Below are 23634 nucleotides of genomic sequence, written 5' to 3'. Positions count from 1 at the left end.
AAAAGATTTAAAAATTAGCAGGGTATGGTGGCGCATGCCTGTAGTCCCAACTACTGAGAAGGCTGAGGCAGGAAGATCGCTTGAGCCTGGGAGGTTAAGGCTGCAGTGAGCCATGCTTGTGCCACTGCATTCCAGCCTGGGTGACAGAGCAAAAAAAAGAAAAGCCAAGTCTGGTCACGCCAGTACCCCTCTCTGATTAAAACCCTTCAGTGGCACCCCACTGTCCACATGGTGGCCAGTCTTTAACCAGACCCACCCGACCTTCATCCTGTTTCCTCTCACCCTGGCCTGCCTCCAGGCCCCTCCTTCCCACCATGAGAACCATCTGGAATGAGTGTTTCCCCCACACCTCCCACACGAGGCCCAGCATGACTCTGGCCATCTGAGGTCTCAGGTGAGCCTTTGCTGCCTGCTACACCACGTCCCACCGGCTGTGCTCTCACAACACTGTGTGGCACCATCTCCTACCTGCATAGTTCTTGTCACCAGTTTATAGACATTTATGTGTTGATATGATTAGTGTCTGTTTCCTTCACTGGACTTCCCAGATGTGCCAGGACCACATCCATTTTTGTTCATTGCCATATTTCACAGTCAGTAATTGAATATTGTTCATGTTTGCCCTATTGGCAAGGTAGCCCAGCAAACAAGATTTTATCAAGAATTTGTTTATATCTTGAGATAGATCATACTGGCCCCCAATTTTTAAAGTTTTGATTTTCATGTATAGATTTAGTGTGCCTGTCATATTAATAAAATACTCTTTCAGTGGAATGTTGTCTTTTGCCCTTAGAGTGGTCTTTTCATTTGTCTCACTTGGGATCTGAATCTCCAAAATTGCATAGGCTGAAAAATCTTAGAAATGATAACAACTATCAGTGTATATTTTCTGTTTCATTGTGTGCTTATAGCATTGCACATTGATGATGCTTAATATATTTGTATATTTGTTTATTATTTTCATTTGAAAAACATGTAACCACAGTATATAGTTTGGGGAGGAAAAGGAAAAAATTGTCTATAACCTTGCTGTTCAACCTCTGTTATAATTTTAGTATATATTCTTTGGTATTTTTATATGCATTATTATTTTTTATTTTTATTTTTTATTTTTGAGATGGAGTCTCGCTTTGTCACCCAGGCTGGAGTGCAGTGGCATGATCTTGGCTCACTGCAACCCCTGCCTCCCAAGTTCAAGCAATTCTCCTGCCTCAGCCTCCCGAGTGGCTGGGATTACAAGCATCTGCCACCAGGCCCAGCTAATTTTTGTAGTTTTAGTAAAGATGGGGTTTCACGTGTTGGCCAGGCTGGTCTCGAACTCCTGACCTCAAGTGATTCAACCACCTCGGCCTCCCAAAGTTCTGAGATTACAGGCATGAGCCGTCACACCCAGCCTTTTATATGCATTTTCAACATTGCCATAATCACAGTGTACATAAAATTGCGTGTCCTGATTTTTCCCTTTAAATAACGTTATTGATGGGTCAGATTATTATATTGTATATGGTGTGGTGTTTATTCAGTTCAACTCAAGCGTTTATATGCTTGATACCATTCAAAGAAAATATACAGTGCCTTGGCTCTCCAATAATAGAATACCATAATTACGAAGCTTGCAGTGACATTTTTACTTCATGGATGTATCTTGTGGCATCTCCTTTCCCTCTCAGAAGCAGGAACAGTGGCGTGGGGGAAGGGCTGCTCCTTCTGGGGTCAGGGGAGGCCTCTCTTACATTTGACATTTGAGCAGGCACCTGAATGCAGGGAGGAGGGAGCCGTGCAGCTGTGGGGGAAGATTCTTCCTGCAGAGGGATCCTCAGGTACAAAAGCCCTGAGGTGAGAATGTGCCTGGTCTTTCCAAGGGATTGCAAGGGGACCGTGACACCAGGGCATCATGAGGGAGGGGAGAGGAGCTGAGGCCAGTGAGCTGCAAGGAGGCCTGAAGGGTCTTCCTGACCCTGGTGGGGCCTCTAACTTTTCCTCCTCGTGAGATGGGATAGTGGCATCGTGATAGGATTGCCTCATTCTCCCGGCTTCTGTGTTCCTCTCTGGGGCCCATCAGTTCCTGCCTTGGTCACCCTCCAGATAAGTGACCTCTCGCCAGGCCTGTAAACTCTACCAGACACATGCATGATAACATACTGTGTTCATTGCGTATGCATAAATGTGGAGGTGGGTCGTTGGCCACACCCAGTGGTATCACAGACTCAGATTTGGTTATTGCTGTTCCAGGAAACTGGGCACATTCCACATATTTGAAAAACCATGCAACTACATTTCTCATTTCTTAATCTTTTGCTTATTTGAGGCAATTGTTCCTTGCTGAAAATAATGATCAAATATGTTTTTCCAATTGCATAAAACAATGTAGCCTAGTAAGGATTACTATTAGTCTGTAGTTATTAAGCATGCTTCAACTCCTGACAGTTCTAGAAACCAGGTTTTTTTGTTGTTTTTGGTTGGGGGTGGTTATCCTAATTATAATCTTCCTTGAATTGCTTTATGGTTAGGTCCGTCACATGCCAAAGTTAGATCCCATTAGCAGGCTTAAAACATTTATTTCTGAAAGAACAAACTGTTACAGGTTGCTGAGTATAATTGATTTCTTTTGTTTCCTTTCTGCTACAGGAGGAGACATCACAGCTTTCCCAGATCGGGAGGAAAAATATGGAATGTGTTTTACCGCTGACTGAACACAACCAAATGAACTGTCCTGACAGTAGTTTGCAAACCAGCAGCTAGCAGTTTGTCCAGCCTCTAACATTGTCCAGCACTTTCCAGAGCAAACTCACTGTTTACAAGAACTCTTGGCCTTACGAAGTTTATAACCTCAAGCTTTGTTTATTTAAAATATTCCTGCAAAAGAAAAGTACCTGGCACCCACTTTCCAAAATGGCCATGGATGAGTATTTGTGGATGGTCATTTTGGGTTTCATCATAGCTTTCATCTTGGCCTTTTCTGTTGGTGCAAACGATGTTGCCAACTCCTTTGGTACGGCCGTGGGCTCTGGTGTGGTGACCTTGAGGCAGGCGTGCATTTTAGCTTCAATATTTGAAACCACCGGCTCCGTATTACTAGGAGCCAAAGTAGGAGAAACCATTCGCAAAGGTATCATTGACGTGAACCTGTACAACGAGACGGTGGAGACGCTCATGGCTGGGGAAGTTAGTGCCATGGTTGGTGAGTAGCCTCTTCTCTACGCCGATGGGACATCCGCCCACTGACCCGCTTCCCTACAGTACTTTGCCCATATCCATAAATGTGATTTTTGCTTTGGCTTTTCAAAAACTGGTTGGATGTTTCATATTTACTTTCTTATTTTTGCTTTCTGCATATTAATTTATGATTTTTAAAGTGTTTAAATATCAGGCAACCATTTATTTTCTCAACTTTTGAGCAAATTTGGTTGCTAAAATAGATTTCAGCTAAGTGAATAATTTTCAGAAAGTACAGAAAAAGATCTTTGTAGAACAGCGCTTTATTATTTTAGAGTTCTTTGAAAGTTGTCTAAGTTTCCAGGAAGGTTGATTTAGATTTTTTTCTTAAGGTTTTTCATCAATTAGGAGGCAATGTTTTGAAAACTTGGATGTCAAAAATAATATTTATTAGTCTAACTTTTATATTCACAGTTTAAGTTCTAAAGAAGTTACCAAATAAATCTTAAGTGCGTGTGTTTCAAGAGATTCTGGTCTCTTACATTATTTGTCATCCTTTTGTCGACTTTTGTTTTGATTTTCTGATTCTACCTCTGGGAGCTCCATTTGGTATGTTTGTTTTGTTTTCTGGCCAAAAAATAATGTACGTGTTGCCTGGTGATAGCATGACCTTTTATTGCAGTTTCAAGTTGTCTAGATGAAGTGTGGAGGTGTGTGAACTGTGTGAATAAGCAGAGTGGCTGGTTGGACAGAGTGATTTCCCCATGGCCTAGGCAGACACAGATCCCAGCCCTGTGGGTCCTCCCATCACCGCCCTCGCTACGACAGAAAAGAACCTTCCGGGCAGGCGTGTGTTAAGTGCAGCTGACAGGATTCTTTCTCTGCTTGCCTCTAGGTAGAGATGACGGCACAACAGACAGCTGATGTATACGGGTAATTTGGTTAGGGAGAAGAGGGTTAGAGAGGAATTCTACCACCTTCTGCTTTCAACAGGACATATCCTCTTGTAGGAAGAGTCCTGCAGCAGGAGGTAAGATGCTGGTATACTGAGAATACAGCCACATTCCACGATTCCCGAGTTCTTTATTTTGTCACTTACATTTTATCTTTTTTTTTCTTTTTCTTTTTCTTTTTTTTTGAGACAGAGTCTTGCTCTGTGGCCTAGGCTAGAGTGCAATGGCATGATCTCCGCTCACTACAACCTCTGCTTCCCGGGTTCAAGCTATTTTTTCACCTCAGCCTCCGGAGTAGCTGAGACTACAGGCATGTGCCACCACACCTGGCTAATTTTTTTATTTTTAGTAGAGACAGGGTTTCACCATGTTGGCCAGGCTAGCTAGCGTTGAACTCCTGAACTCAAGCAATCTACCCACCTTCGCCTCCCAAAGTGCTAGGATTATAGGCATGAGCCACCACGCCTGGCCTGTCACTTGCATTTCTTAAACACCCAGAATTTAGAGATTATTGACCAAGTTTACAATGGCCCAATCTCATTTTGTTCCGAAGGCGTTTGATCAGAAGCAGCCTGGTGTACTAAGAAATTCCATATTTCCCAAGCACTGTAGGCCGGTAACACATGCCAAGGAGCTCCTACTTCTCAGCTTGACGCTTTGTGTTGTAAAGATGTCAGGTTCAACTTTGGGAGGCCCCCCAAGACGGGGGCCTCTTGATCCCAGGAGTTTGAGACCAGCCTGGGCAACATAGGGAGACCCTGTCTCTACAAAAAAAATTAAAAAATTAGCTGGGCGTGGTGGCACATGCCTATAGTCCTAGCTGCTTGGGAGGCTGAGGTGGGAGGATTGCTTGAGCCCGGAGATTGAGGCTGCAGTGAGCTGTGATTGTGCCACTGTACTCCAGCGTGGGCGACACAGTCAGACCCTGTCTCAAAAGAAAAAAAAAAAAATCAGGTTCAAGATCACCTTTATTCCAGCAACTATAGTCATTATTGAATTTTACTTACCTTCACGGAATGTATGTATATCTCAGCATAGTCAGATATAATGGAAATTTACCTTAGAAAAATAACCGTTATTTGTAAAATTCACCTTTTTAGTTGTGATAGATATCTAAGATTTAATTCCATCAAGCGGAAATTAAGATTTTTCTAGTCAGGAAAATCTGACTAGATGTGTTGAAAGTATGGGACAAATCAAGAAAAACACTGACAAAATTAAATCTTTTTCTTTCTTTTTTTTTTTTTTTTTGAGATGGAATCTCACTGTGTTGCCCAGGCTAGAATGCAATGGCGTGATCTCGGCTCACCTGCAACCTCCGCCTCCCTGGTTCAAGCAATTCTCCTGCCTCAGCCTCCTGAGTAGCTGGGATTACAGGCACCCACCATCACAACCAGCTAATTTTTATATTTTTGGTAGAGACGGGGTTTCACCATGTTGGTCAGGCTGGTCTCGAACTCCTAATCTCGTGATCTTTCCACCTCAGCCTCCCAGGGTGCTGGGATTACAGGCGTGAGCCACCATGCCTGGCCACAAAGTTAAATCTTAACTAAGTTTTTTTCCTTTTGATGGATAAACCTTAGAGGCATGGTGCTGCTTATTAAAGAAATTTGTTAGGGAGGCCACGCTGAAGACCTCCGTGTGACTGGAGGGTTCATGAACAGGGCCTCATCTGCTGACTCTTCCTGCAGACAGGATAACTTTTTTCACTTCTCCGTTCCCCACCCCTGCCGTTTGGCTCTTTACTGAAAGAATGAAGGATACTTACCTCAACTAGAATTTGGGTTTACCAAAGCAATTTGGGGTTTTGCTTGAATAACTTGATTTTGTTTGCTTTGGTTTTTAAACTTTTTTTTTTTTGTTATGTGGTTAAATGAATCTCAAAGCTTATTTTGTTGGGAATTTGTGTGAGTTACCTAGATTTGTAAAATTGGGGTCTTTGCCCTGGGAGCTATAAATTTAAGGTGGTGGTGTAATTGCCATTGGCCAAAACCACAGCTGATTCTGTCCAGATGCCTGAATTCTCCAGTCTTCTGCTTCTAAATCCAACAGTCCTTTTTTCTTCTCCCTCTCTCCCCCTGTCCTTAATTCTATTCTGTTTGATTCTTTTGTTTTCTCTTTTAGTCACTTCTCCCCAAGCCCCTGAGCATCTGTGCTTCCTGACAGAGTTGTGTTAGAGTTAAGGTGGTTGGGTAGAAATTATTGCTGCCAGCAAAACGTCCTGAACAAGTCATCATGTGGGACTAGCTCAGCCCTAAAGCAGTAGTCTGTCCATTTTGTAGGAAACCAGCAATGGTTCCAAAAGTCTGAGAATTCAAAACTCTGCATCTTTTTGTGGAAAGACCCACACTAGCACAAACGAGCCAGCTCCTCGAACCCCTTAAGAAGCACACAGCCCTCTTCCAGCTCCCTCTGCCCAGCCACACTCTGCCACCTCACACCTGCCCGGCAACCTCCCTGGAGCCTGAGCCTTTGCTCTGCCGTTTCTTTCCTCTGCACGGGAATGGTGGCCTCTGAGATGCCCATCTCCCCACTTTCCCTAGGTTGTGTCTTGCACTCTTATCCCATGCTTCATCTCTTTCCTCTGTCAGATGCCATTATCTTACATTAAAGTATCTTTTTCCCTCTGTTCTTCCTGACACTAACGTGATCCCATTTATCTTCAGACATCCCTGAGGCTAAAGTGCTATCACCTACTCCCAGGCCCTCTTGCAGGTATTTCCTGGCCCCGCCAGGCCCTCCCTCAGCTGCCCCCTCTCTCCTCCCCTCCCTGCTAGCCTCACAGGTGGTCCCATTACTCCCTACCTTTCTTTACAAACTCTCCTGCTCCAGGATATATTTTGTAAAGTCAGCCACAGAAAATAGAACAGCTTTCAGGAAGGACAAATCTTATGGTCTGAATTCAACTGGGTAGGTTGATATCATTGTTTCACATCATGAGATTATTTCAATTGTAAGAATATAGGCCAGGCGCGGTGGCTTACACCTGTAATCCCAGCACTTTGGGAGGCCAAGGTGGGTGGATCACGAGGTCAGGAGATCCAGACCATCTTGGCTAACACGGTGAAACCCCATCTCTACTAGCTGGGCATGGTGGCGGGTGCCTGTAGTCCCAGCTACTCGGGAGGCTGAGGCAGGAGAATGGCGTGAACCCAGGAGGCAGAGCTTGCAGTGAGCCAAGATTGCACCACTGCACTCCAGCCTGGGTGACAGAGTGGGACTCCGAATCAAAGAAAAAAAAAAAAAAGAATATAAACCGTATCATGTATTTTCTAAGCTATGAATCTGTGCTATGAAACATGCTCCAAACCCTGGCTCTCTTTTTAAAACCACTAGTCCCCGAGGAGCCCAGGGCTCAGATGTGGAGGCTTAAGGACGTGTCCGCGGGTAGGCCTGGCGCTGCCATGGAGCCTAATATGGGTTTGGCAGCACCAGGCTGGCCCCTTCTCCTCCCAAAGCACGCCTTAGGGATTGACACAGGGTCACAGCCAGCCTCAGCTCAAAGGTCAGCACGCCTAGCACTCATGGGAGCAGCTGTGTGTGTTGCTTCATAAACTGGGTCCTGCACAGCCATAAATGATCCTTCTGCAACTCAGATGCCTTTGAAGGAAATACCAGGGGTTCCCTGAAAAGTGCTGCTGCTGCCAGGCAACCAGGTTTCCAGAATTAACATTCGGGATTAATAACGTGCCCAGCTTATCAGCCAGGCCCTTTGTTCCCCTACAGTTCCATGGGAGCTTTTCAACAACTGCTTCTGAAAGTGATCTCTCCCAGTTGATGCTTTTAATACTCACTACAAAATCTGATCTGCTTATGAAAATATCTGAAGTGAACTGTAGCCTAGAAAAACATTAAACCTAGAAAAGAGTTGGTGAAATTGAGGTAAAAGGACACAAAGCCAACACTAATGAGAACCTCTTAACAATGAGGAATCAGACATACAAATAAAAGGTCCAACATTCTGGGCAGGATCTGAGAGCAGATGCCCAAATTTGGGTTAAATATCATAGTTACTTCTCATAGGAGAGGCACCATCAAAAAGCAGTGTGGGCTAGGTACAGTGGCTCACTGCATCCAGTGAGCCTGTCATCCCAGCACTTTGGGAGGCCATGGCGGGAGAATGGCTTGAGCCCGGGAGTTCAAGACCAGCCAGGGCAACATAGCAAGACCCCTGTCTCTGCAAACAATTTTAAAAATTAGCTGAGTGTGGCAGCTCATGCCTGTAATCCCAGGGCTTTGGGAGGCTGAAGCAGGAGGATTGCTTAAGGCCAAGAGTTGAAAACAAGCCTGGGTAACATAGCAAGATCCTGTCTCTGCAAAAAAATTTAAAAATTAACCAGGTGTGGGCCGGGCGCGGTGGCTCACGCCTGTAATCCCAGCACTTTGGGAGGCCGAGGCGGGCGGATCACAAGGTCAGGAGATCGAGACCACGGTGAAACCTCGTCTCTACTAAAAATACAAAAAATTAGCCGGGCGCGGTTGTGGGCGCCTGTAGTCCCAGCTACTTGGGAGGCTGAGGCAGGAGAATGGCGGGAACCCGGGAGGCGGAGCTTGCAGTGAGCTGAGATCCGGCCACTGCACTCCAGCCTGGGCGACAGAGCGAGACTCCGTCTCAAAAAAAAAAAAAAAAAAAAAAAAATTAACCAGGTGTGGTGGTGCACACTTGTAATCTCAGCTACTTGGGAGGTTGAGACAGTAGGATCATTTGAGTCCAGGAGTTTAAGGCTGCAGTGAGCCATGATTGTGCCACTGTACTCCAGCCTGGGCAAGAGTGAGACCCTGTCTCTACAAAAGAAAAAAAGAAAAGAAAAAAGCAACATGGTATTATACTCTCTTATATAGATAATATAACCTAGCCAATATCTAGTCCTTTTCATTATGTGACTGTAAGGCATAACTACAACAAAATATTTTCCCGATATATTGCCTTTCTTGTCTTTCTGTGTTCATTCGAGACTTTAATCTCTTGCTTGGTTTTGGCCAAACTTCACCCCAGAACTAGTTCATCCACAGCACCCTCACTGAAAAGTGACAAGGGCAGCCAGTGTGTAGCACCAGGAGACGTGCCTTTAAATGCATAATCTGGCCGGACATGGTGCCTCACGCCTGTAATCCCAGCACTTTGGGAGGCCAAGGCGGGTAGATTACTTGAGGTTAGGAGTTCGAGACCAGTCTGGCTAACATAGTGAAACCCCATCTTTACTAAAAATACAAAAATTAGCCAGATGGGCTTGCTTGAACCCAGGAGACAGAGGTTGCAGTGAGCTGAGATCAGGCCACTGCACTCCAGCCTGGGCAACAGAGCAGGACTGGCTTCAAAAAATAAGTAAATAAATAAATAACCAACATCCCTGTCCCCTCTGTGTTGAGGAAGGGAGAAGCATTCCTTTAACTGAGGTTAATTGATTGATTTTTGTCCAGGCTGTAGCACTTTGTAAAGAAACAATTCACAGAAAATTAAACTCTGAAAGATGTTGTTATTGAGAACATTTCGATTTCTTCCCTTGGTGTCTGCACCCTTGTACTCTGTATCTGATGGGTTTTTGTCCTTCAATCTGTAGGTTCCGCTGTGTGGCAGCTGATCGCTTCCTTCCTGAGGCTTCCAATCTCAGGAACGCACTGCATTGTGGGTTCTACTATAGGATTCTCGCTGGTCGCAATCGGTACCAAAGGTGTGCAGTGGATGGAGCTTGTCAAGATTGGTAATTAGCATTTTATTTTACCTTGAAGAAGGAAAGTTTACATTTTCTAGAGTAAGTTTTATGTTTTATTACAAGTTACTTTTTTTTTTTTTTGACCCAGAGTCTCACTCTGTTGCCAGGCTAGAGTGCAGTGGTGCAATTTCGGCTCACTGCAATCTCTACTTCCCGGGTTCAAGCCATTCTCCCGCCTCAGCCTCCCGAGTACCTGGGACTACAGGCGTGTGCCACCACACCTGCTAATTTTTGTATTTTTAGTAGAGACGGTGTTTCACCATGTTGGCCAGGATGGTCTTGATCTCTTGACCTCATGATCCGCCTGCCTCAGCCTCCCAAAGCTCTGGGATTACAGGCATGAGCCATCGCACCAGCCACAAGTTAATTTTATATATTTTTCTTCAAATGTTAAAGTTTAAAAGACCTCGATGGGCCAGACGCGGTGACTCGCGCCTATAATCCCAGCACTTTGGGAGGCCAAGGTGGGCAGATCACCTGAGGTCAGGAATTCAAGACCAGCCTGGCCAACATGGTTTAACCCCATCTCTACAAAAATACAAAAATTAGCTGGGCATAATGGCAGGTGCCTACTCGGGAGGCTGAGGCAGGAGAATCACTTTAACCTGGGAGGCAGAGTTTGCAGTGAGCCGAGATCGAGTCACTGCACTCTAGCCTGGGCAACAGAGCAAGACTCCGTCTCAAAAAAAAAAAAAAAAAGACGTAGATGGTATGGGTAATGCTTTTTCCCTTAAAATTCCTGTTTTTTTGTTTTGTTTTGTTTTGTAGAGATAGAGTCTTGCTCTGTCACCCAGGCTGGAGTACTAGAGTGCAGTGGCGCAATCTCGGCTCACTGCAACCTCCGCCTCCTGAGTTCAAGCAATTCTCCTGCCTCAGCCTCCTGAGTAGCTAGGATTACAGGCACATGCTGCCACGCCTAGCTAATTTCTTTTGCATTTTAGTACACACAGGGTTTCATCATGTTGCCCAGGCTGGTCTTGAACTCCCTGAGCTCAGGCAATCCACCTGCCTCGGCCTCCAAAAGTGCTGGGATTACAGGCGTGAGCCACCGCACCTGGCCAAAATTCCTGTTAATAGAGATAGTGAACTATTATGTGCTAGAGAGTTGTTTAACTCTACTCTTTTGAAATGTTACCTTGTCATCCAGCTTTGGAAATCACCCTCTGTTCTTCCCAGGCAGGTAAGAAATGTATTAGACTTAAGTCAATCTGTAGGTCAGAGAAAGACTGGGCACAGGTGAGGGAGATGCCTGGAATCCAGGAGTTCATAATCTTGGGGGAAGCCTCAAAGTGAGCCCCATGATATGTCCCTGCATTCAACAGATCATCCAGGCCAGGCGCAGTGGCTCAGGCCTATAATTCCAACACTTTGGGAGACCAAGGCAGGAGGATTGCTTTAACCCGGGAGTTCAAGACCAGCCTGAGCAACATAGCAAGACCCCATCTTTACAAAAAAATAAAAATAAAAAGGGAAAATTAGCCTGGTGTGATGGTGCACACTTGTAGCCCAGCTACTCAGGAGGCTGAGGTGGGAGGATCACTTGTGCCTTGGAGGTTGAGGCTGCAGTGAGCCATGAGTATGCCACTGCACTCCAGCCCCTGGGTGACAGAGCAAGACCCTGTCTCAAAAAAAGAAAAAAAAAAAGAGGTCATCCAGCCTGCCCTTTGGGAAGAAACACTCTGCCAAGTGTCCTCTCTACCTTGTAAGCCTGCCCGGCAGGGACCAAGACATAAACCTGCACCCATTCTCAGGTGTCTAACAAGTTAGTGCCTGGCTCGGCTTTTAGCAAGAGGTAAATCCATTCAACTCCACAAATACCAACCCACCCATCGTGAACGGTGCTCTTTCACTCCATTTCCATATTCTGGCTTACTCAGTTTTTTAGAAGAATCATGATGGCCTTAGGAGTCCTGGGTCAAACGGGATCCCTGAGCTGCCAGGCAGGGGCACAGACCACAAGGAAACCCACCTTCCATCCCAGGCTTCTAGAACAGTGGTTCTCAACTCTGGCTACACTTTAGAATGACCTAGGAAGCGATTTAAAAATGCTAATGCCCATACCCCATTCCCAGCCTTTTAAATCAGAATTCTGGGGGTCCAGCCAGAGCCAAACTAGTTTTTGAAAATGCCACAGATGGTTCCACTGTGCAGCCAGAGGCGGGAACTACTTGGCTAGAGGCTAAAAGTTTCAGAGTTCTAGCAGTTAGATGGCAGGAATGAAAGTACCCGGCTGGCCTTGGCACAGGAAATGGAAGTTGACCCAGCTTTTAAATAACCCTTACTGTTGGAACAGCGACCGAGTCTCCGTATGTGCTGATAAGAAGGGCAGGCAGAAAGACTCCATGGGAGGCAGGACTCAGGATGCTGTCTTCTGAGGCCTGAACTCGGGGCAGGGGTTTCTTGACCCTGCACTGGTAGTGTGGTCAGTGGTGTGTGACTGTGTATTGGTGTCTGAGTGTGGCCATAAATGCGTGAAGGTCAGCTCTGCCAAGTCACAAGGCTCGTTAGGTTCTGAATTAAAGGTAAATAATTCTGGAAATATTTATGATTGTATGTAATACATTTTGTTTATCATTGTGTTCTATGAATAGGATCATGATTATGGATGAATTTGAACATTCATTAGATTTTTTTTTTTAATTATTCAGTTGCTTCTTGGTTTATATCTCCACTGTTGTCTGGTTTCATGTCTGGCCTGCTGTTTGTACTCATCAGAATTTTCATCTTAAAAAAGGTAAGTGGGGCTGCTACGTTTAATTAAATCCTAGGAACTAATTTTGGCTCTGCTCAGTAGAAATTCATAATGAGAGGGGTGAGAGGAATAGTTGTATTCATACATTGTTAAGGAACAGCACCCTGCAGTTAGCGTCAGATGTTATTATAAATAGCCAGAAAGAGCCAAGGTAAATTACCCAGAGATTCCCCCAGAAACAAGCACTGTAAATAGTGTTTCTTGGCTCTGTACTTTAATTCATTAATCAACACTCCCAGAAATAGTGCTGAGACCTCAAAAAGGAAAGGTAATTATTTCCTGAATGTTAAGCAGAATAGAATGAGATAGTGTTAAGATTTTGAAACTGTCATTAAAAAACAGCTGGAGAATTTCCTTACCCAAATGTGAAGGTGTTTTCCTTTTTTTTTTGTTTTTTTTTTGTTTTTAATGGATAGAGCAAGACTGAAACACTGACTCAATTTGAGGAAAGGATAAAAAGAAGGAAATACACCTATTAGGTACATCTTGTCTAAAAAAAAATTAGTGCTTACTGAGATCAGTGTTCTAGACACAAATGTGGCTATCTTTTTTTGTTTGGCGATCACGAGGTTGCTGCAGTGTTTGATAACCATCGAGTGCGCTCTTTCTCTGCAGGCAGGGACGTACCCTCCAGGCTGTACCTTGCTTGGAAGCTAGCGCAGCCCTTTTCTCGCAGCCTTGCTTGGCCGTCTATTGAAGGGTCCATTCTCTCAGAGAGCATGAACTTGCCCTCACTGTTTCTCACGCTTGCTTCTCCTGGGACCAGGCACACTCATATTCACATCTTAAAGGCACACCCCTCTGTAGCCTGCCAGCCTTCACCCCTCCCCTCCTGTCTCTGGAATCCGTGCTCACCTGGCAAGCCCCACTCAGCCCTTAGGTGTCACTTCCCAGGAAGCTGCTCCTCTCCTCCCTTCCCCCAGATTTGCTTGGTCCCCTTTCTTTTGAGCTCTGGCCACAGTCCACCTGCGTTTCTTGCTTAGTTACCTGTTCACTATTTGACTGTAAGATCTCTGAGAGCAGAAACGGTGACCGCCCTGGCCACTTCTGTATTCCAGGGCCCAGCACTGTGCTTAGCACTTACAAGACACTTGGTAAATATTTAGGAGGAGGGAATAACAGATGCTTGGATGAGTGGCAGATGATGGAGGGATGGATAGGTGGAAAGGAGAGAGGGAGAGAGAGAAAGGAAGTAGGGGGAAGAAAGAAGACAGGTCAAACAAGAAGTCTGTCAATGAGTTTCGAGAATAAGTTATTTTAGGCCAGGCGCGGTGGATCACTTGAGGTCAGGAGTTCGAGACCAGCCTGGCAGACATCGCGAAACCCCATCTCTACTAAAAAATACAAAAAGTTAGCTTGGTATGGTGGCTCATGCCTGTAGTCCCAGCTACTTGGGAGGCAGAGACACGAGAATCGCTTGAATGCTGGAGGCAGAGGTTGCAGTGAGCCAAGATCGCACCACTGCACTCCAGTCTGGGTGACAGAGTGAGACACTGTCTCAAGAGAAAAAAAAAAAAAGATATTTGAGAAAACATACGGTGATTTAATTGAAAACACAGACTCAGGGTTGTCCACCTGCAGAAGTTATTGGTTGGGAATCTGTCTTTAGCAACTGTTGTCTCTAAGAAAACAATGCTGTGGAAACCAGAGGCTACAGGAATTGAGCCTCCCAGCATTTTGTTTTCAGTTCCTCCTGGGTTCTTTTCACGTGATATGTCACAGATGATCATAACTGGCTGTGTCACTCATGCCAGGCTCCAGCACATTAATCTCGGTGTTTGCCACATGGCTGCCTCCCCTGCCTGGTCTGGTGTGACACTCCCACACTTGAGTCTCATTCTGCCCTGCTCTTGCTGCATCATGCCTCACTGCATTCAACTTGAGCCTCTTGACAAGTGCTCTTGGCTCCTTGAGACATTCCAGAACAGCTCCTTGATGGGCTGTGCTGTTCTGCAAACATACTTGACTTCCAGGTATGTTTGCATTTGGCAGTAGCAGTCTTTGAGATGCTTATCCATACTTCTGCAGCTCTCATCAATTTTTAGACCTAATTTTTCTTTTATCATGGCAGGTAGCATGTTCATGTAAATGTGGCCTTCGTGGTTATTAGAAGTTAGTCACTTTTTGAATTATTTGAGCCACATCTGTGTGCCAGTGCTACATTGATGGGAGTTCCTGGCCCATATTTTTACTTCAAAATTCTCTGTAGATCTGCTAAAAACTCTAAATGTCTCATATTCTCTTAAATGTTATTTAACTGAAAACATGCACAGTACCATTCTTGTGGAACTTACTACATTTAGGGAATGTTGTAGCAGAAGTCTAAAGTAGTAAATAAATGTCAAATGGCAAATAAGTTATTTGACAAGGAACCGCAGTTCTTTTTAACTTCTAATAGTTGAAGGTTAAATACTATACCTTGTGAAAAGATTCGGAAATTCATAGCACATGGTAACATAGCTAAGATGCATTGTGTAATAGAGTGTTGTAAAATCTCATGAAGTAATCTGACTCTCTTAGAGGATGCTTGGAGGTTGGAATCTCAAATTATTTGTTGAATGTAGCCAGTTAGGGCCAAACCTGGATTTGGCTGTAGTGAGCACAACGGGTTTTGAGGAAGGAGATGCTGAGCTCTGGGCTTTGGTCCTCCGGAACCGGCTTAACCCAACAGTTCTTTTCTGTTTCCAAGTGTGACATCAGCTCATGTGATTCCAGTGCTTTAATGTGTCTACTGGCCACAACAGTGGGCTCTTTGACATTGCATTTGTGTGGGAGAGATGGCCCCAGCCAATGCCATTTCTGTAGAAGTGGAGCAGATCATAAGCAGTAACAACACCCATCCTTTTGGCCACACGGGTTTGGGAAGAGTTTCTTGTAACGGTGTTTTGTATCATTTTGTCTGTGTTGGCTCCAAATGCTGCTGGGATCCTGACCTCCCACTCTATCTCCTTGTCCCACAGGAAGACCCTGTTCCCAACGGTCTCCGGGCACTCCCAGTATTCTATGCTGCTACCATAGCAATCAATGTCTTTTCCATCATGTACACAGGAGCACCAGGTAAGGATCGTTGGAAGCACACTCCAGAGGCAAAGGGCATTGTATTCTAACAGTATCAGTTTATTTGGTGCTGGCATTGTTGGCTGACAGTAAAAAGCATTACTCATGGTCATTATGGAATAGGTGCTGGAGGTGTTGGCTGATAGTAAAATACATTACTCATGGTCATTATAGAATAGTAAAAAGAGTGGTAAATGCATTTACTTGTCTTAGTTAAATACCCAAGAGATATGTAGAGTACAAAGGCAGCAGATTTTCAAGTTAGAAAAAAAAATTAAATCCCCACTCTGCCGTTTATGCAGCTGTGTTGCCCCCACAGCTTACTCAGCCCCTCTGAGCCTCAGAACCTGATCTAATCCCACATGCCTGCAGGGTTGCGCCGGGGTCAGGAGAGGGTGTGGAGCACCTGGGGCCACGCCTGGCACCCAGTGAGTGGGACAGTCCATACAACAGCAATGCCCAGTGGAGCTCTAAAGCCATCCACAGCACAGGGTACAGCCCCCTGGAAATATCAGACCAGTTAATCCAGAGACTAGAAGCCATGCTTTGTTTTTTTTAGATACCAAAGCCCATGATGCTTCTCTTTGCTGAATTACTCCTTTCCTTGTCATTCTCATGGGTTTTGTTGTTGTTGTTGTTGTTGTTGTTGTTTTTTCGAGATGGAGTATCGCTCTGTCACCCAGGCTGGAGTACAATGGCGCGATCTCGGCTCACTGCAACCTCCGCCTCCCAGGTTCAAGCAATTCTCCTGCCTCAGCCTCCTGAGTAGCTGGGATTACAGGCGCCCACCACCACACCCGGCTAATTTTTGTATTTTTAGTAGAGACAGGGTTTCACAATGTTGGCCAGGCTGGTCTCAAACTCCTGACCTTGTGATCTGCCCGCCTTGACCTCCCAAAGTGCTGGGATTACAGGCGTGAGCCACTGTGCCCAGCCGCTTTTGTTTTTTGTATAAAGGTTCAGAGGGTTTTTGTGGAGGGGGTTAAAAATTATTTATTTATTTTTATTTATTTATTTATTTTGAGATGGAGTCTCGCTCTGTCACCCAGGCTGGAGTGCAGTGGCACAATCTCGGCTCACTGCAACCTTCACCTCCCAGGTTCACACCATTCTCCTGCCTCAGCCTCCCAAGCAGCTGGGACTACAGGTGCCCGCCACCACGCCGGCTAATTTTTTGTATTTTTAGTAGAGACGGGATTTCACCATGTTAGCCAGGATGGTCTCGATCTCCTTACCTCGTGATCCACCCACCTTGGCCTCCCAAAGTGCTGGGATTTCAGACATGAGCCACTGTGCCCGGATTTTTTTTTTTTTTTTTCTGTATTGTTCAGGCTGGAGTGCAGTGGTGCAATCATAGCCCACGGCAGCTTCGACCTCATGGGCTGAGGCAATCCTCCCACCTCAGCTCCCTGAGTAGCCGGGACCACAGGTGTGCACCACCACGCCCAGCTAATTTTGTATTTTTTGTAGAGATGGGGACTCTATATTGCCCAGGCTGGCATCAAACTCTTGGCCTCAAGTAATCCTCCTGCCTCAGCTTCCCAAAGTGCTGGGATTACAGGTGTGAGCCATACTGCACCTGGCCTAGTTCTTTTCTTTTAGAGCTTGAATAGGAAAAGGAATAAACTTATGTATGGTATTCTTATTTGCACCCATTTCAGCACTGATGAGCTGCTAGCATTCTGTTAAGTATTTCTGTACGTGTTTGCTAGAGAATATTCCTCTTCTATTTGTGAGATGCGCCTCCTACAGCCAGATTGTGGGATCTGTGGTGACAATAGATGGGTTAATTTGTGCTAGTTTTCATCTTGTTAATGTCCTTTATGGATGAAGATTCGGTTATTGGCCATGTTTGACAGAAAAGCCTCCCTCTCTGTGTTTTAAAGATGAAATTTCTGCTAACTGACATGTCTTATCGTAAGTGAAAAGTGGCCTCTTCCAAAATAGTGGAAATCCTTATTACTTTCTCAAACTAGGACTTCTCAATGTAATGTTCCTCAGATTTTATTACACATATCTAATTATATTTTGTATATTTCAGTACTGCAAATAAATCATTTCTAAATGATTCTAACATTATATAACCTTTTACTGTGGCATCTGTGCAGCATTCAGAACATTGATTGTAAAGGCTTAAATACTCAACTGGGCATAGTGGCTCACACCTGTAATCTCAACACTTTGGGAGGCCGAGGTGTGTGGATCACAAGGTCAAGAGATCAAGACCATCCTGGCCAACATGGTGAAACCCCATCCCTACTAAAAATACAAAAACTAGCTGGGCGTGATGGTGCGCACCTGTAGTCCCAGCTACTTGAGAGGCTGAGGCAGGAGAATTGCTTGAACCCGGGAGGCGGAGGTTGCAGTGAGCCAAGATTGCACCACTGCACTCCAGCCTGGGTGACAGAGCGAGACTCTGTCTCAAAAAAAAAAAGTTTAAATACTCTCTGTGGGGCTTCCAGACTTTGGGTGATTTGAGGATGAGGGAAGGGGGAGCGCCAGAGCTGCTTTAGGTTCTAGGAAAGCAGGAAGCAAAGGTTGGAGGGATGGGGAGAGCAGGAGGAAGGTGAAATCCCAGTCACAGGTAACAGCAACCTGCTGCCCCTTTCGGTTTGATAATTCATGGACTGGGAAGTGTGTCACAGCTTTTTGAAGCGTGGGCCCCAGGATAAATTTTTTTTTAATTTTTTTTTTATTGTACTTTAAGTTCTAGGGTACATGTGCACAACGTGCAGGTTTGTTACATATGTATACTTGTGCCATGTTGGTGTGCTGCACCCATCAACTTGTAAGTGAGGAAGCCGGGCGCAGTGACTTGTGCCTATAATCCCTGCTGTTTGGGAGGCTGAGAAAGGTGGACCACTTGAACGAGGTCAAGATTTCTAAAGCAATGTGGCCAACATGGTGAAACCCCGTCTCTAGTAAAAATACAAAAATTAGCTGGGCATGGTGGCGGGCGCCTGGAGTCCCGGCTACCTGGGAGGCTGAGGCAGGAGAATCACTTGAACCTGGGAGGTGGAGATTGCAGTGAGCTGAGATCCCGCCACTGCACTCCAGCCTCGTCGACAAAGCAAGACTCCATCTCAAAAACAAAACAAAACAAAACAATTTCTTTTAAGTGAGTGACAGAGAAAAGCCCCGTTCTAAACCATGGAGCCGGAGTTAAGTGCACCACCTAGCGTGTGAATCCCTCAGACATCTCAGTGCCAGGCACTTGGAAGGCCTGGAGCGCTGGGTTGGAAGTGAACTCTATAGGGGGAGATATCTTAGTCCTTGTTTTGTTTTGTTTTTTTTGAGATGAACTCTTGCACTGTCGCCCAGGCTGAAGTGCAGTGGCGCAATCTCAGCTCACTGCAACCTCTGCCTCCCGGGTTCAAGCGATTCTCTTGCTTCATCCTCCCGAGTAGCTGGGATTACAGGTACCTGCCACCACACCTGGCTAATTTTTTGCATTTTTAGTAGAGATGGGATTTTACTACGTTGGCCAGGCTGGTCTCGAACTCCTGACCTCGTGATCCGCCTGCCTCGGCCCCTCAAAGTGGGATTACAGACGTGAGCCACCGCGCCTGGCCCCTTGTTCTTATTTTATATGGGCTCTTAGAGCTCAAATTAGCTGAACAGAAAGCAAAGCCTCCTGCAATCACCAGACACCTCCCAGGTTGTTGACTTAAGAGACTGAGCCAGTGAAAGCTGAGGACACCTTCTGTGGTGGTGCCAAGTCCTGAACATGGGAATTGGCATTGATATGGATGGGGTTTTTTCATTTCTGTGTTTTATTTTTTCCACCCTCTATTCTTCTTGCTTCCTGTTTCTTCCAACTGTCAGAAGAAGACAATTATGATTTTTAATAAAAGTCTGACTTTTTCTATACATGGCCTTTTTTTTCATCTCTTCTTTTCCCCATCTTTTGGCTGCAGTTGGCACATTCGCTAAAAATATCATCTTACTGGGAGAGTAAATTATCTTAGGGAAAATTAAACTGTGATGAATGAGACTCTAAAAATAATATAAATACTAATATAAATACTTCATAGGGTTGTTGTGAGAAATAAATAATGTAAGTGTATTGAACTGAGCTTTATGTGGATTAATCCTTTTAGTCCTCCCAACTACTCTTGGTGATTGGCAATACAAATAACCTCATTTTATAGGTGGGAAACTGAGGCAGGGCAATGCTGAGTACCCAAGGTCCTGTAACTAGTAGGATGCAGAACCAGAATTTGAACCACATCTCCAGTCCTGAGCCCTGGGGTCTTAGATGTGACATTATACAGATACAGGAGGTAGTTTAAAACACCATGTATAATACCTGGTATGTAATGTTGCAGTTAATGACCATAAAAATTGCATCAACCTTAACAAATTCTTTTTTTGGGGGGGGGGACAGAGTGTCGCTCTGTCACCCAGGCTGGAGTGCAGTGGTGCAATCTTGGCTCACTGCAAGCTCCGCCTCCTGGGTTCATGCCATTCTCCTGCCTCAGCCTCCCGAGTAGCTGGGACTACAGGCGTCCGCCACCACGCCCGGCTAATTTTTTGTATTTTTAGTAGAGATGGGGTTTCACCGTGTTAGCCAGGATGGTCTCGAACTCCTGACCTCGTGATCCGCCCGCCTCGGCCTCCCAAAGTACTGGGATTAGAGCTGTGAGCCACCGCGCCCGACCTTAACAAATTCTTTCTCTTCTCTTAACTCTCTTTAAAATGTCTTCTGGTATATTTGGGAACCTGGCATGCGCTGTCTCTCGCTCACTCTCTCTCTCTCTCTCCCCCCCCTTCTCTCTCTCTGTCTGTCTCTCTCTCTCTCTCTCTCTCTATATATATATATATATAATTATTATTTTTTTTTTTAGACAGAGTCTTGCTCTGTCTCCCAGGCTGGAGTGCAGTGGTGCGATCTCAGCTCACTGCAAGCTCTGTCTCCTGGGTTCAGGGATTCTCCTGCCTCAGCCTCCCAAGTAGCTGGGACTATAGATGCACGCCACCACACCTGGCTAATTTTTGTATTTTTAGTAGAGACGGGGTTTCACCATGTTGGCCAAGCTAGTCTCAAACCCCTAACCTCAGGTGATCCGCCCATCTCGGCCTCCCAAAGTGCTGGGATTATAGGCGTGAGTCACCATGCCCAGCTATTTTTGTATATATTTAATATACTAGTTAGTGTGAAGAAGCAGCCACCTTCTTAATTAGGAATATTAAAAATCTGGGCTGGTCATGGTGGTTAACACCTGTAATTCCAGCACTTAAGAAGGCTGAGGAGGGAGCATCACTTGAGGCCAGGTGTTCAAGACCAGCCTTGGCAACATAGCAAGACCCCATCTCTACAAAAATAACAAGAATAATAATAAAAATTGTAAAATCTATATAAGGGAGTAAAGGCTGTCATGAACTATGATTGTGGTCCTGCACTCAAGCCAGAAAACAGAGCGAGGCCCTGTCTCAAAAAAAAAAAAAAAAGTCTTTATAAGGATCTTGAAGTTCATTATTCCCTCGAAGCACAAGCAGTATTCCCAGTCCTAAAGTTAGCGTTAGGTTCTGTAGTTGGGTGACTGTTCTGTCAGGAATGTGACATCCCTCCCCTCCCTAAGTCTTATTCCTGATTATAAAGTAAGGCCAGGAGTGGCACCTCCAATCAAGGGACACTATACCCCTGAGATAATGGAGGCGGGGTACCTGGCACAGGGCCCAGCACATCATCAGTGCTTCATACAGTCATTGTCCCTCCCTCTCCTTGGAGATTGGCCCTAGGACCTCCACAGATACCAAAATCCAGCTGGGCATGGTGGCTCACGCCTGTAATCCCAGCACTTTGGGAGGCCAAGGCGGGTGGATCACGAGGTCAGGAGATCGAGACCATCGTTGCTAACATGGTGAAACCCCGTCTCTACTAAAAATACAAAAAATTAGCCAGGCACGGTGGCAGGCGCCTGTAGTCCCAGCTACTTGGGAGGCTGAGGCAGGAGAATGGCGTGAACCCAGGAGGCGGAGCTTGCAGTGAGCTGAGATCACACCACTGCACTCCAGCCTGGGAGACTCCGTCTCAAAAAAAATAAATAAAGATACTAAAATCCATGTATATTCAAGTCCCTTAAGTTGGCCGGCAGTATCTGCTGAACCACGGACGGAGAAGGCCAACCGTGCCTGTTGGAGGCTATTTTGTTACCCTCAGTCATAATTAACCTAACCCAGTCTTTTGGCCTTAACTTGCCAGAAATTCCTGAGTCATCCTGTCTTTCTGTTTTTCCACACATCTTTGTATGGAAAAATTCTTACTGGAAGTTTTTCAAGGGGCTTGCCTAGAGGAGAAGAAGGTCATGGCTCTGAAGGTCCCACCATTTTGTTCCTCCAATGAGTCAAAAAAGGACTTTGCTAATATTTTGATTCCTGGGGAATGTTTCTAGAATGTCCAGTGAGTGAGTCAAAATCTTATTTTTATGTAAGCCTTGAAGGTCTTTTGCCCTTCAATGTAGACTTTCATTACATACTGTTTCCTCATGTGGGGTATCTCTGCGAGTCCAGCTGTGTCATCAATAGCCGTGGTGTCCTGGTTCGTGTTTTTGGTGTTTTGTTTTGATTTCCTCTGCTTCTCTACTCTTAGTTATTGTGAAGTTGATTATGTCTTAGGGTTACTTAGTTTGATTTGTGTTACATTTGACATGACTTTTCTCAAAAGTCATTCTTACACTTCAGAGACTAAGTTCGCACTTTTAAAAAATTGTCTTTGCCTTTTTGTTCTTAAAAAATGACTTGCAAGGACTAAAAAATAACTTTAGGAAATAAAATGCTTACTTGGGTTGGATACAAGCCTAAGCTTCATTTTTAATGAAAAAGTCTTCAGTTGTGTGGGGTCTGGTTTTGTTCAGTGCTTAAACAGTGAATGCTAAAGTTCATGGCACGCCCCTTTGAACAGTCAAAGCAGGTCACCCAGTTAAGCCTCTGGTAAAGCACCTTCTAAGGCAATGTGTGGTCCCTAGCCAGCAACAGCATGCAGGAACTTGTCAAAATGCAGATTCTGAGGCCCAGCCCTGAACCCACTGAATGCAGCCCAGTGCCCTGTGGTTTCATAGGGGAGCCTCAATGATTTGGAAGCACGTTACAGTTTGAGAACCGCTGCTCTAGGCACGTCTCTTAGCAGAAACATGACTTCCTCATTACCGTTCTAATGTAATGGGTACTCCCAAAAGTTCTAACCCTAACCCAACCTTTGCTCACTCTTTTCCACCAGCAAAGGAATTCCCAACTTAACCAGACCTGGTTCCTGACTTCCCCAGAGCATGTCTGTACCTGAGACATGCCTGCCCCTGCCTCTGCGGCTTCCTCCCCATCCTCTTCCTCCCCCATCTCCTCCCCCTCCTCCTCCTTCCCCTCCTCTTCTCCCTCCTCCTTCCTCTCCTCCTCCTCCCCCTCCTCTTCTTCATCTCTTCTTTCTCTTCATCTCTTCCTCCCCCTCCTCCATCTTTTCCTCCTTCTGCTCTTCCATCTCTGTCTCCTCCTCTTTATCTCTTCCCTCTCCTCCTCCTCTTCATCTCTTCCTCCTCCTCCATCTCTTCCTTCTCCTCCTCTTCATCTCTTCCTCCTCCTCTTCCTCTTTATCACTTCTTCCTCCTCCTCTATCTCTTCCTCCTTCTCTTCATCTCTTCCTCCTCCTCCTCCTCTTTATCTCTTCCTCCTCCTCCTCCATCTCTTACTCCTCCTCTTCATCTCTTCCTCTTCCTCCTCCATCTTCCTCCTTTTTCATCTCTTCCTCTTCCTCCTCCTCTATCTCTTCCTCCTTCTCCTCTTCATCTTGTCCTCTTCCATCTCTTCCTCCTTCTCCATCTCTTCCTCCTCCTCCTTATTTCTTCCTTCTCCTCCATCTCTTCTCTTCCCTGTCCTCCTCCTCTTCTTCCTGTTTCTCCTCCCTCTTTGCCCCCTCTTTCTTCTCCTTATCCCCCTCCTCTGGTTTCTCCTCTTCCTTCTCATCTTCCTCCTCCTCCTCTTCTTCCATCTCTTCCTCCTCCCCCTGTTT

General features: G+C 45.4%; 1 protein-coding gene across 4 annotated transcripts in view; it reads left to right on the top strand.

Moving 5' to 3' along the window:
* Nucleotides 1–23634, top strand: part of SLC20A2 (solute carrier family 20 member 2) — a 127758-nt gene that overhangs the window by 68732 nt on the left and 35392 nt on the right. For all 4 annotated transcript variants that reach the window (XM_025393304.1, XM_025393303.1, XM_025393302.1 and 1 more), the window contains 4 exons: nucleotides 2629–3181; nucleotides 9671–9811; nucleotides 12472–12557; nucleotides 15536–15632. In XM_025393304.1, coding sequence (XP_025249089.1) covers nucleotides 2893–3181; nucleotides 9671–9811; nucleotides 12472–12557; nucleotides 15536–15632 — 613 coding nt within the window. In that variant the 5' untranslated portion in view covers nucleotides 2629–2892. The remainder of the gene's footprint in view (nucleotides 1–2628; nucleotides 3182–9670; nucleotides 9812–12471; nucleotides 12558–15535; nucleotides 15633–23634) is intronic.

The sequence above is a fragment of the Theropithecus gelada genome, chromosome 8, assembly GCF_003255815.1.
Source record: "Theropithecus gelada isolate Dixy chromosome 8, Tgel_1.0, whole genome shotgun sequence".
Classification (NCBI taxonomy): domain Eukaryota; kingdom Metazoa; phylum Chordata; class Mammalia; order Primates; family Cercopithecidae; genus Theropithecus; species Theropithecus gelada.
Note: the sequence above shows the minus strand (reverse complement) of the source record. Positions and strands in the feature narration are given on the sequence as shown.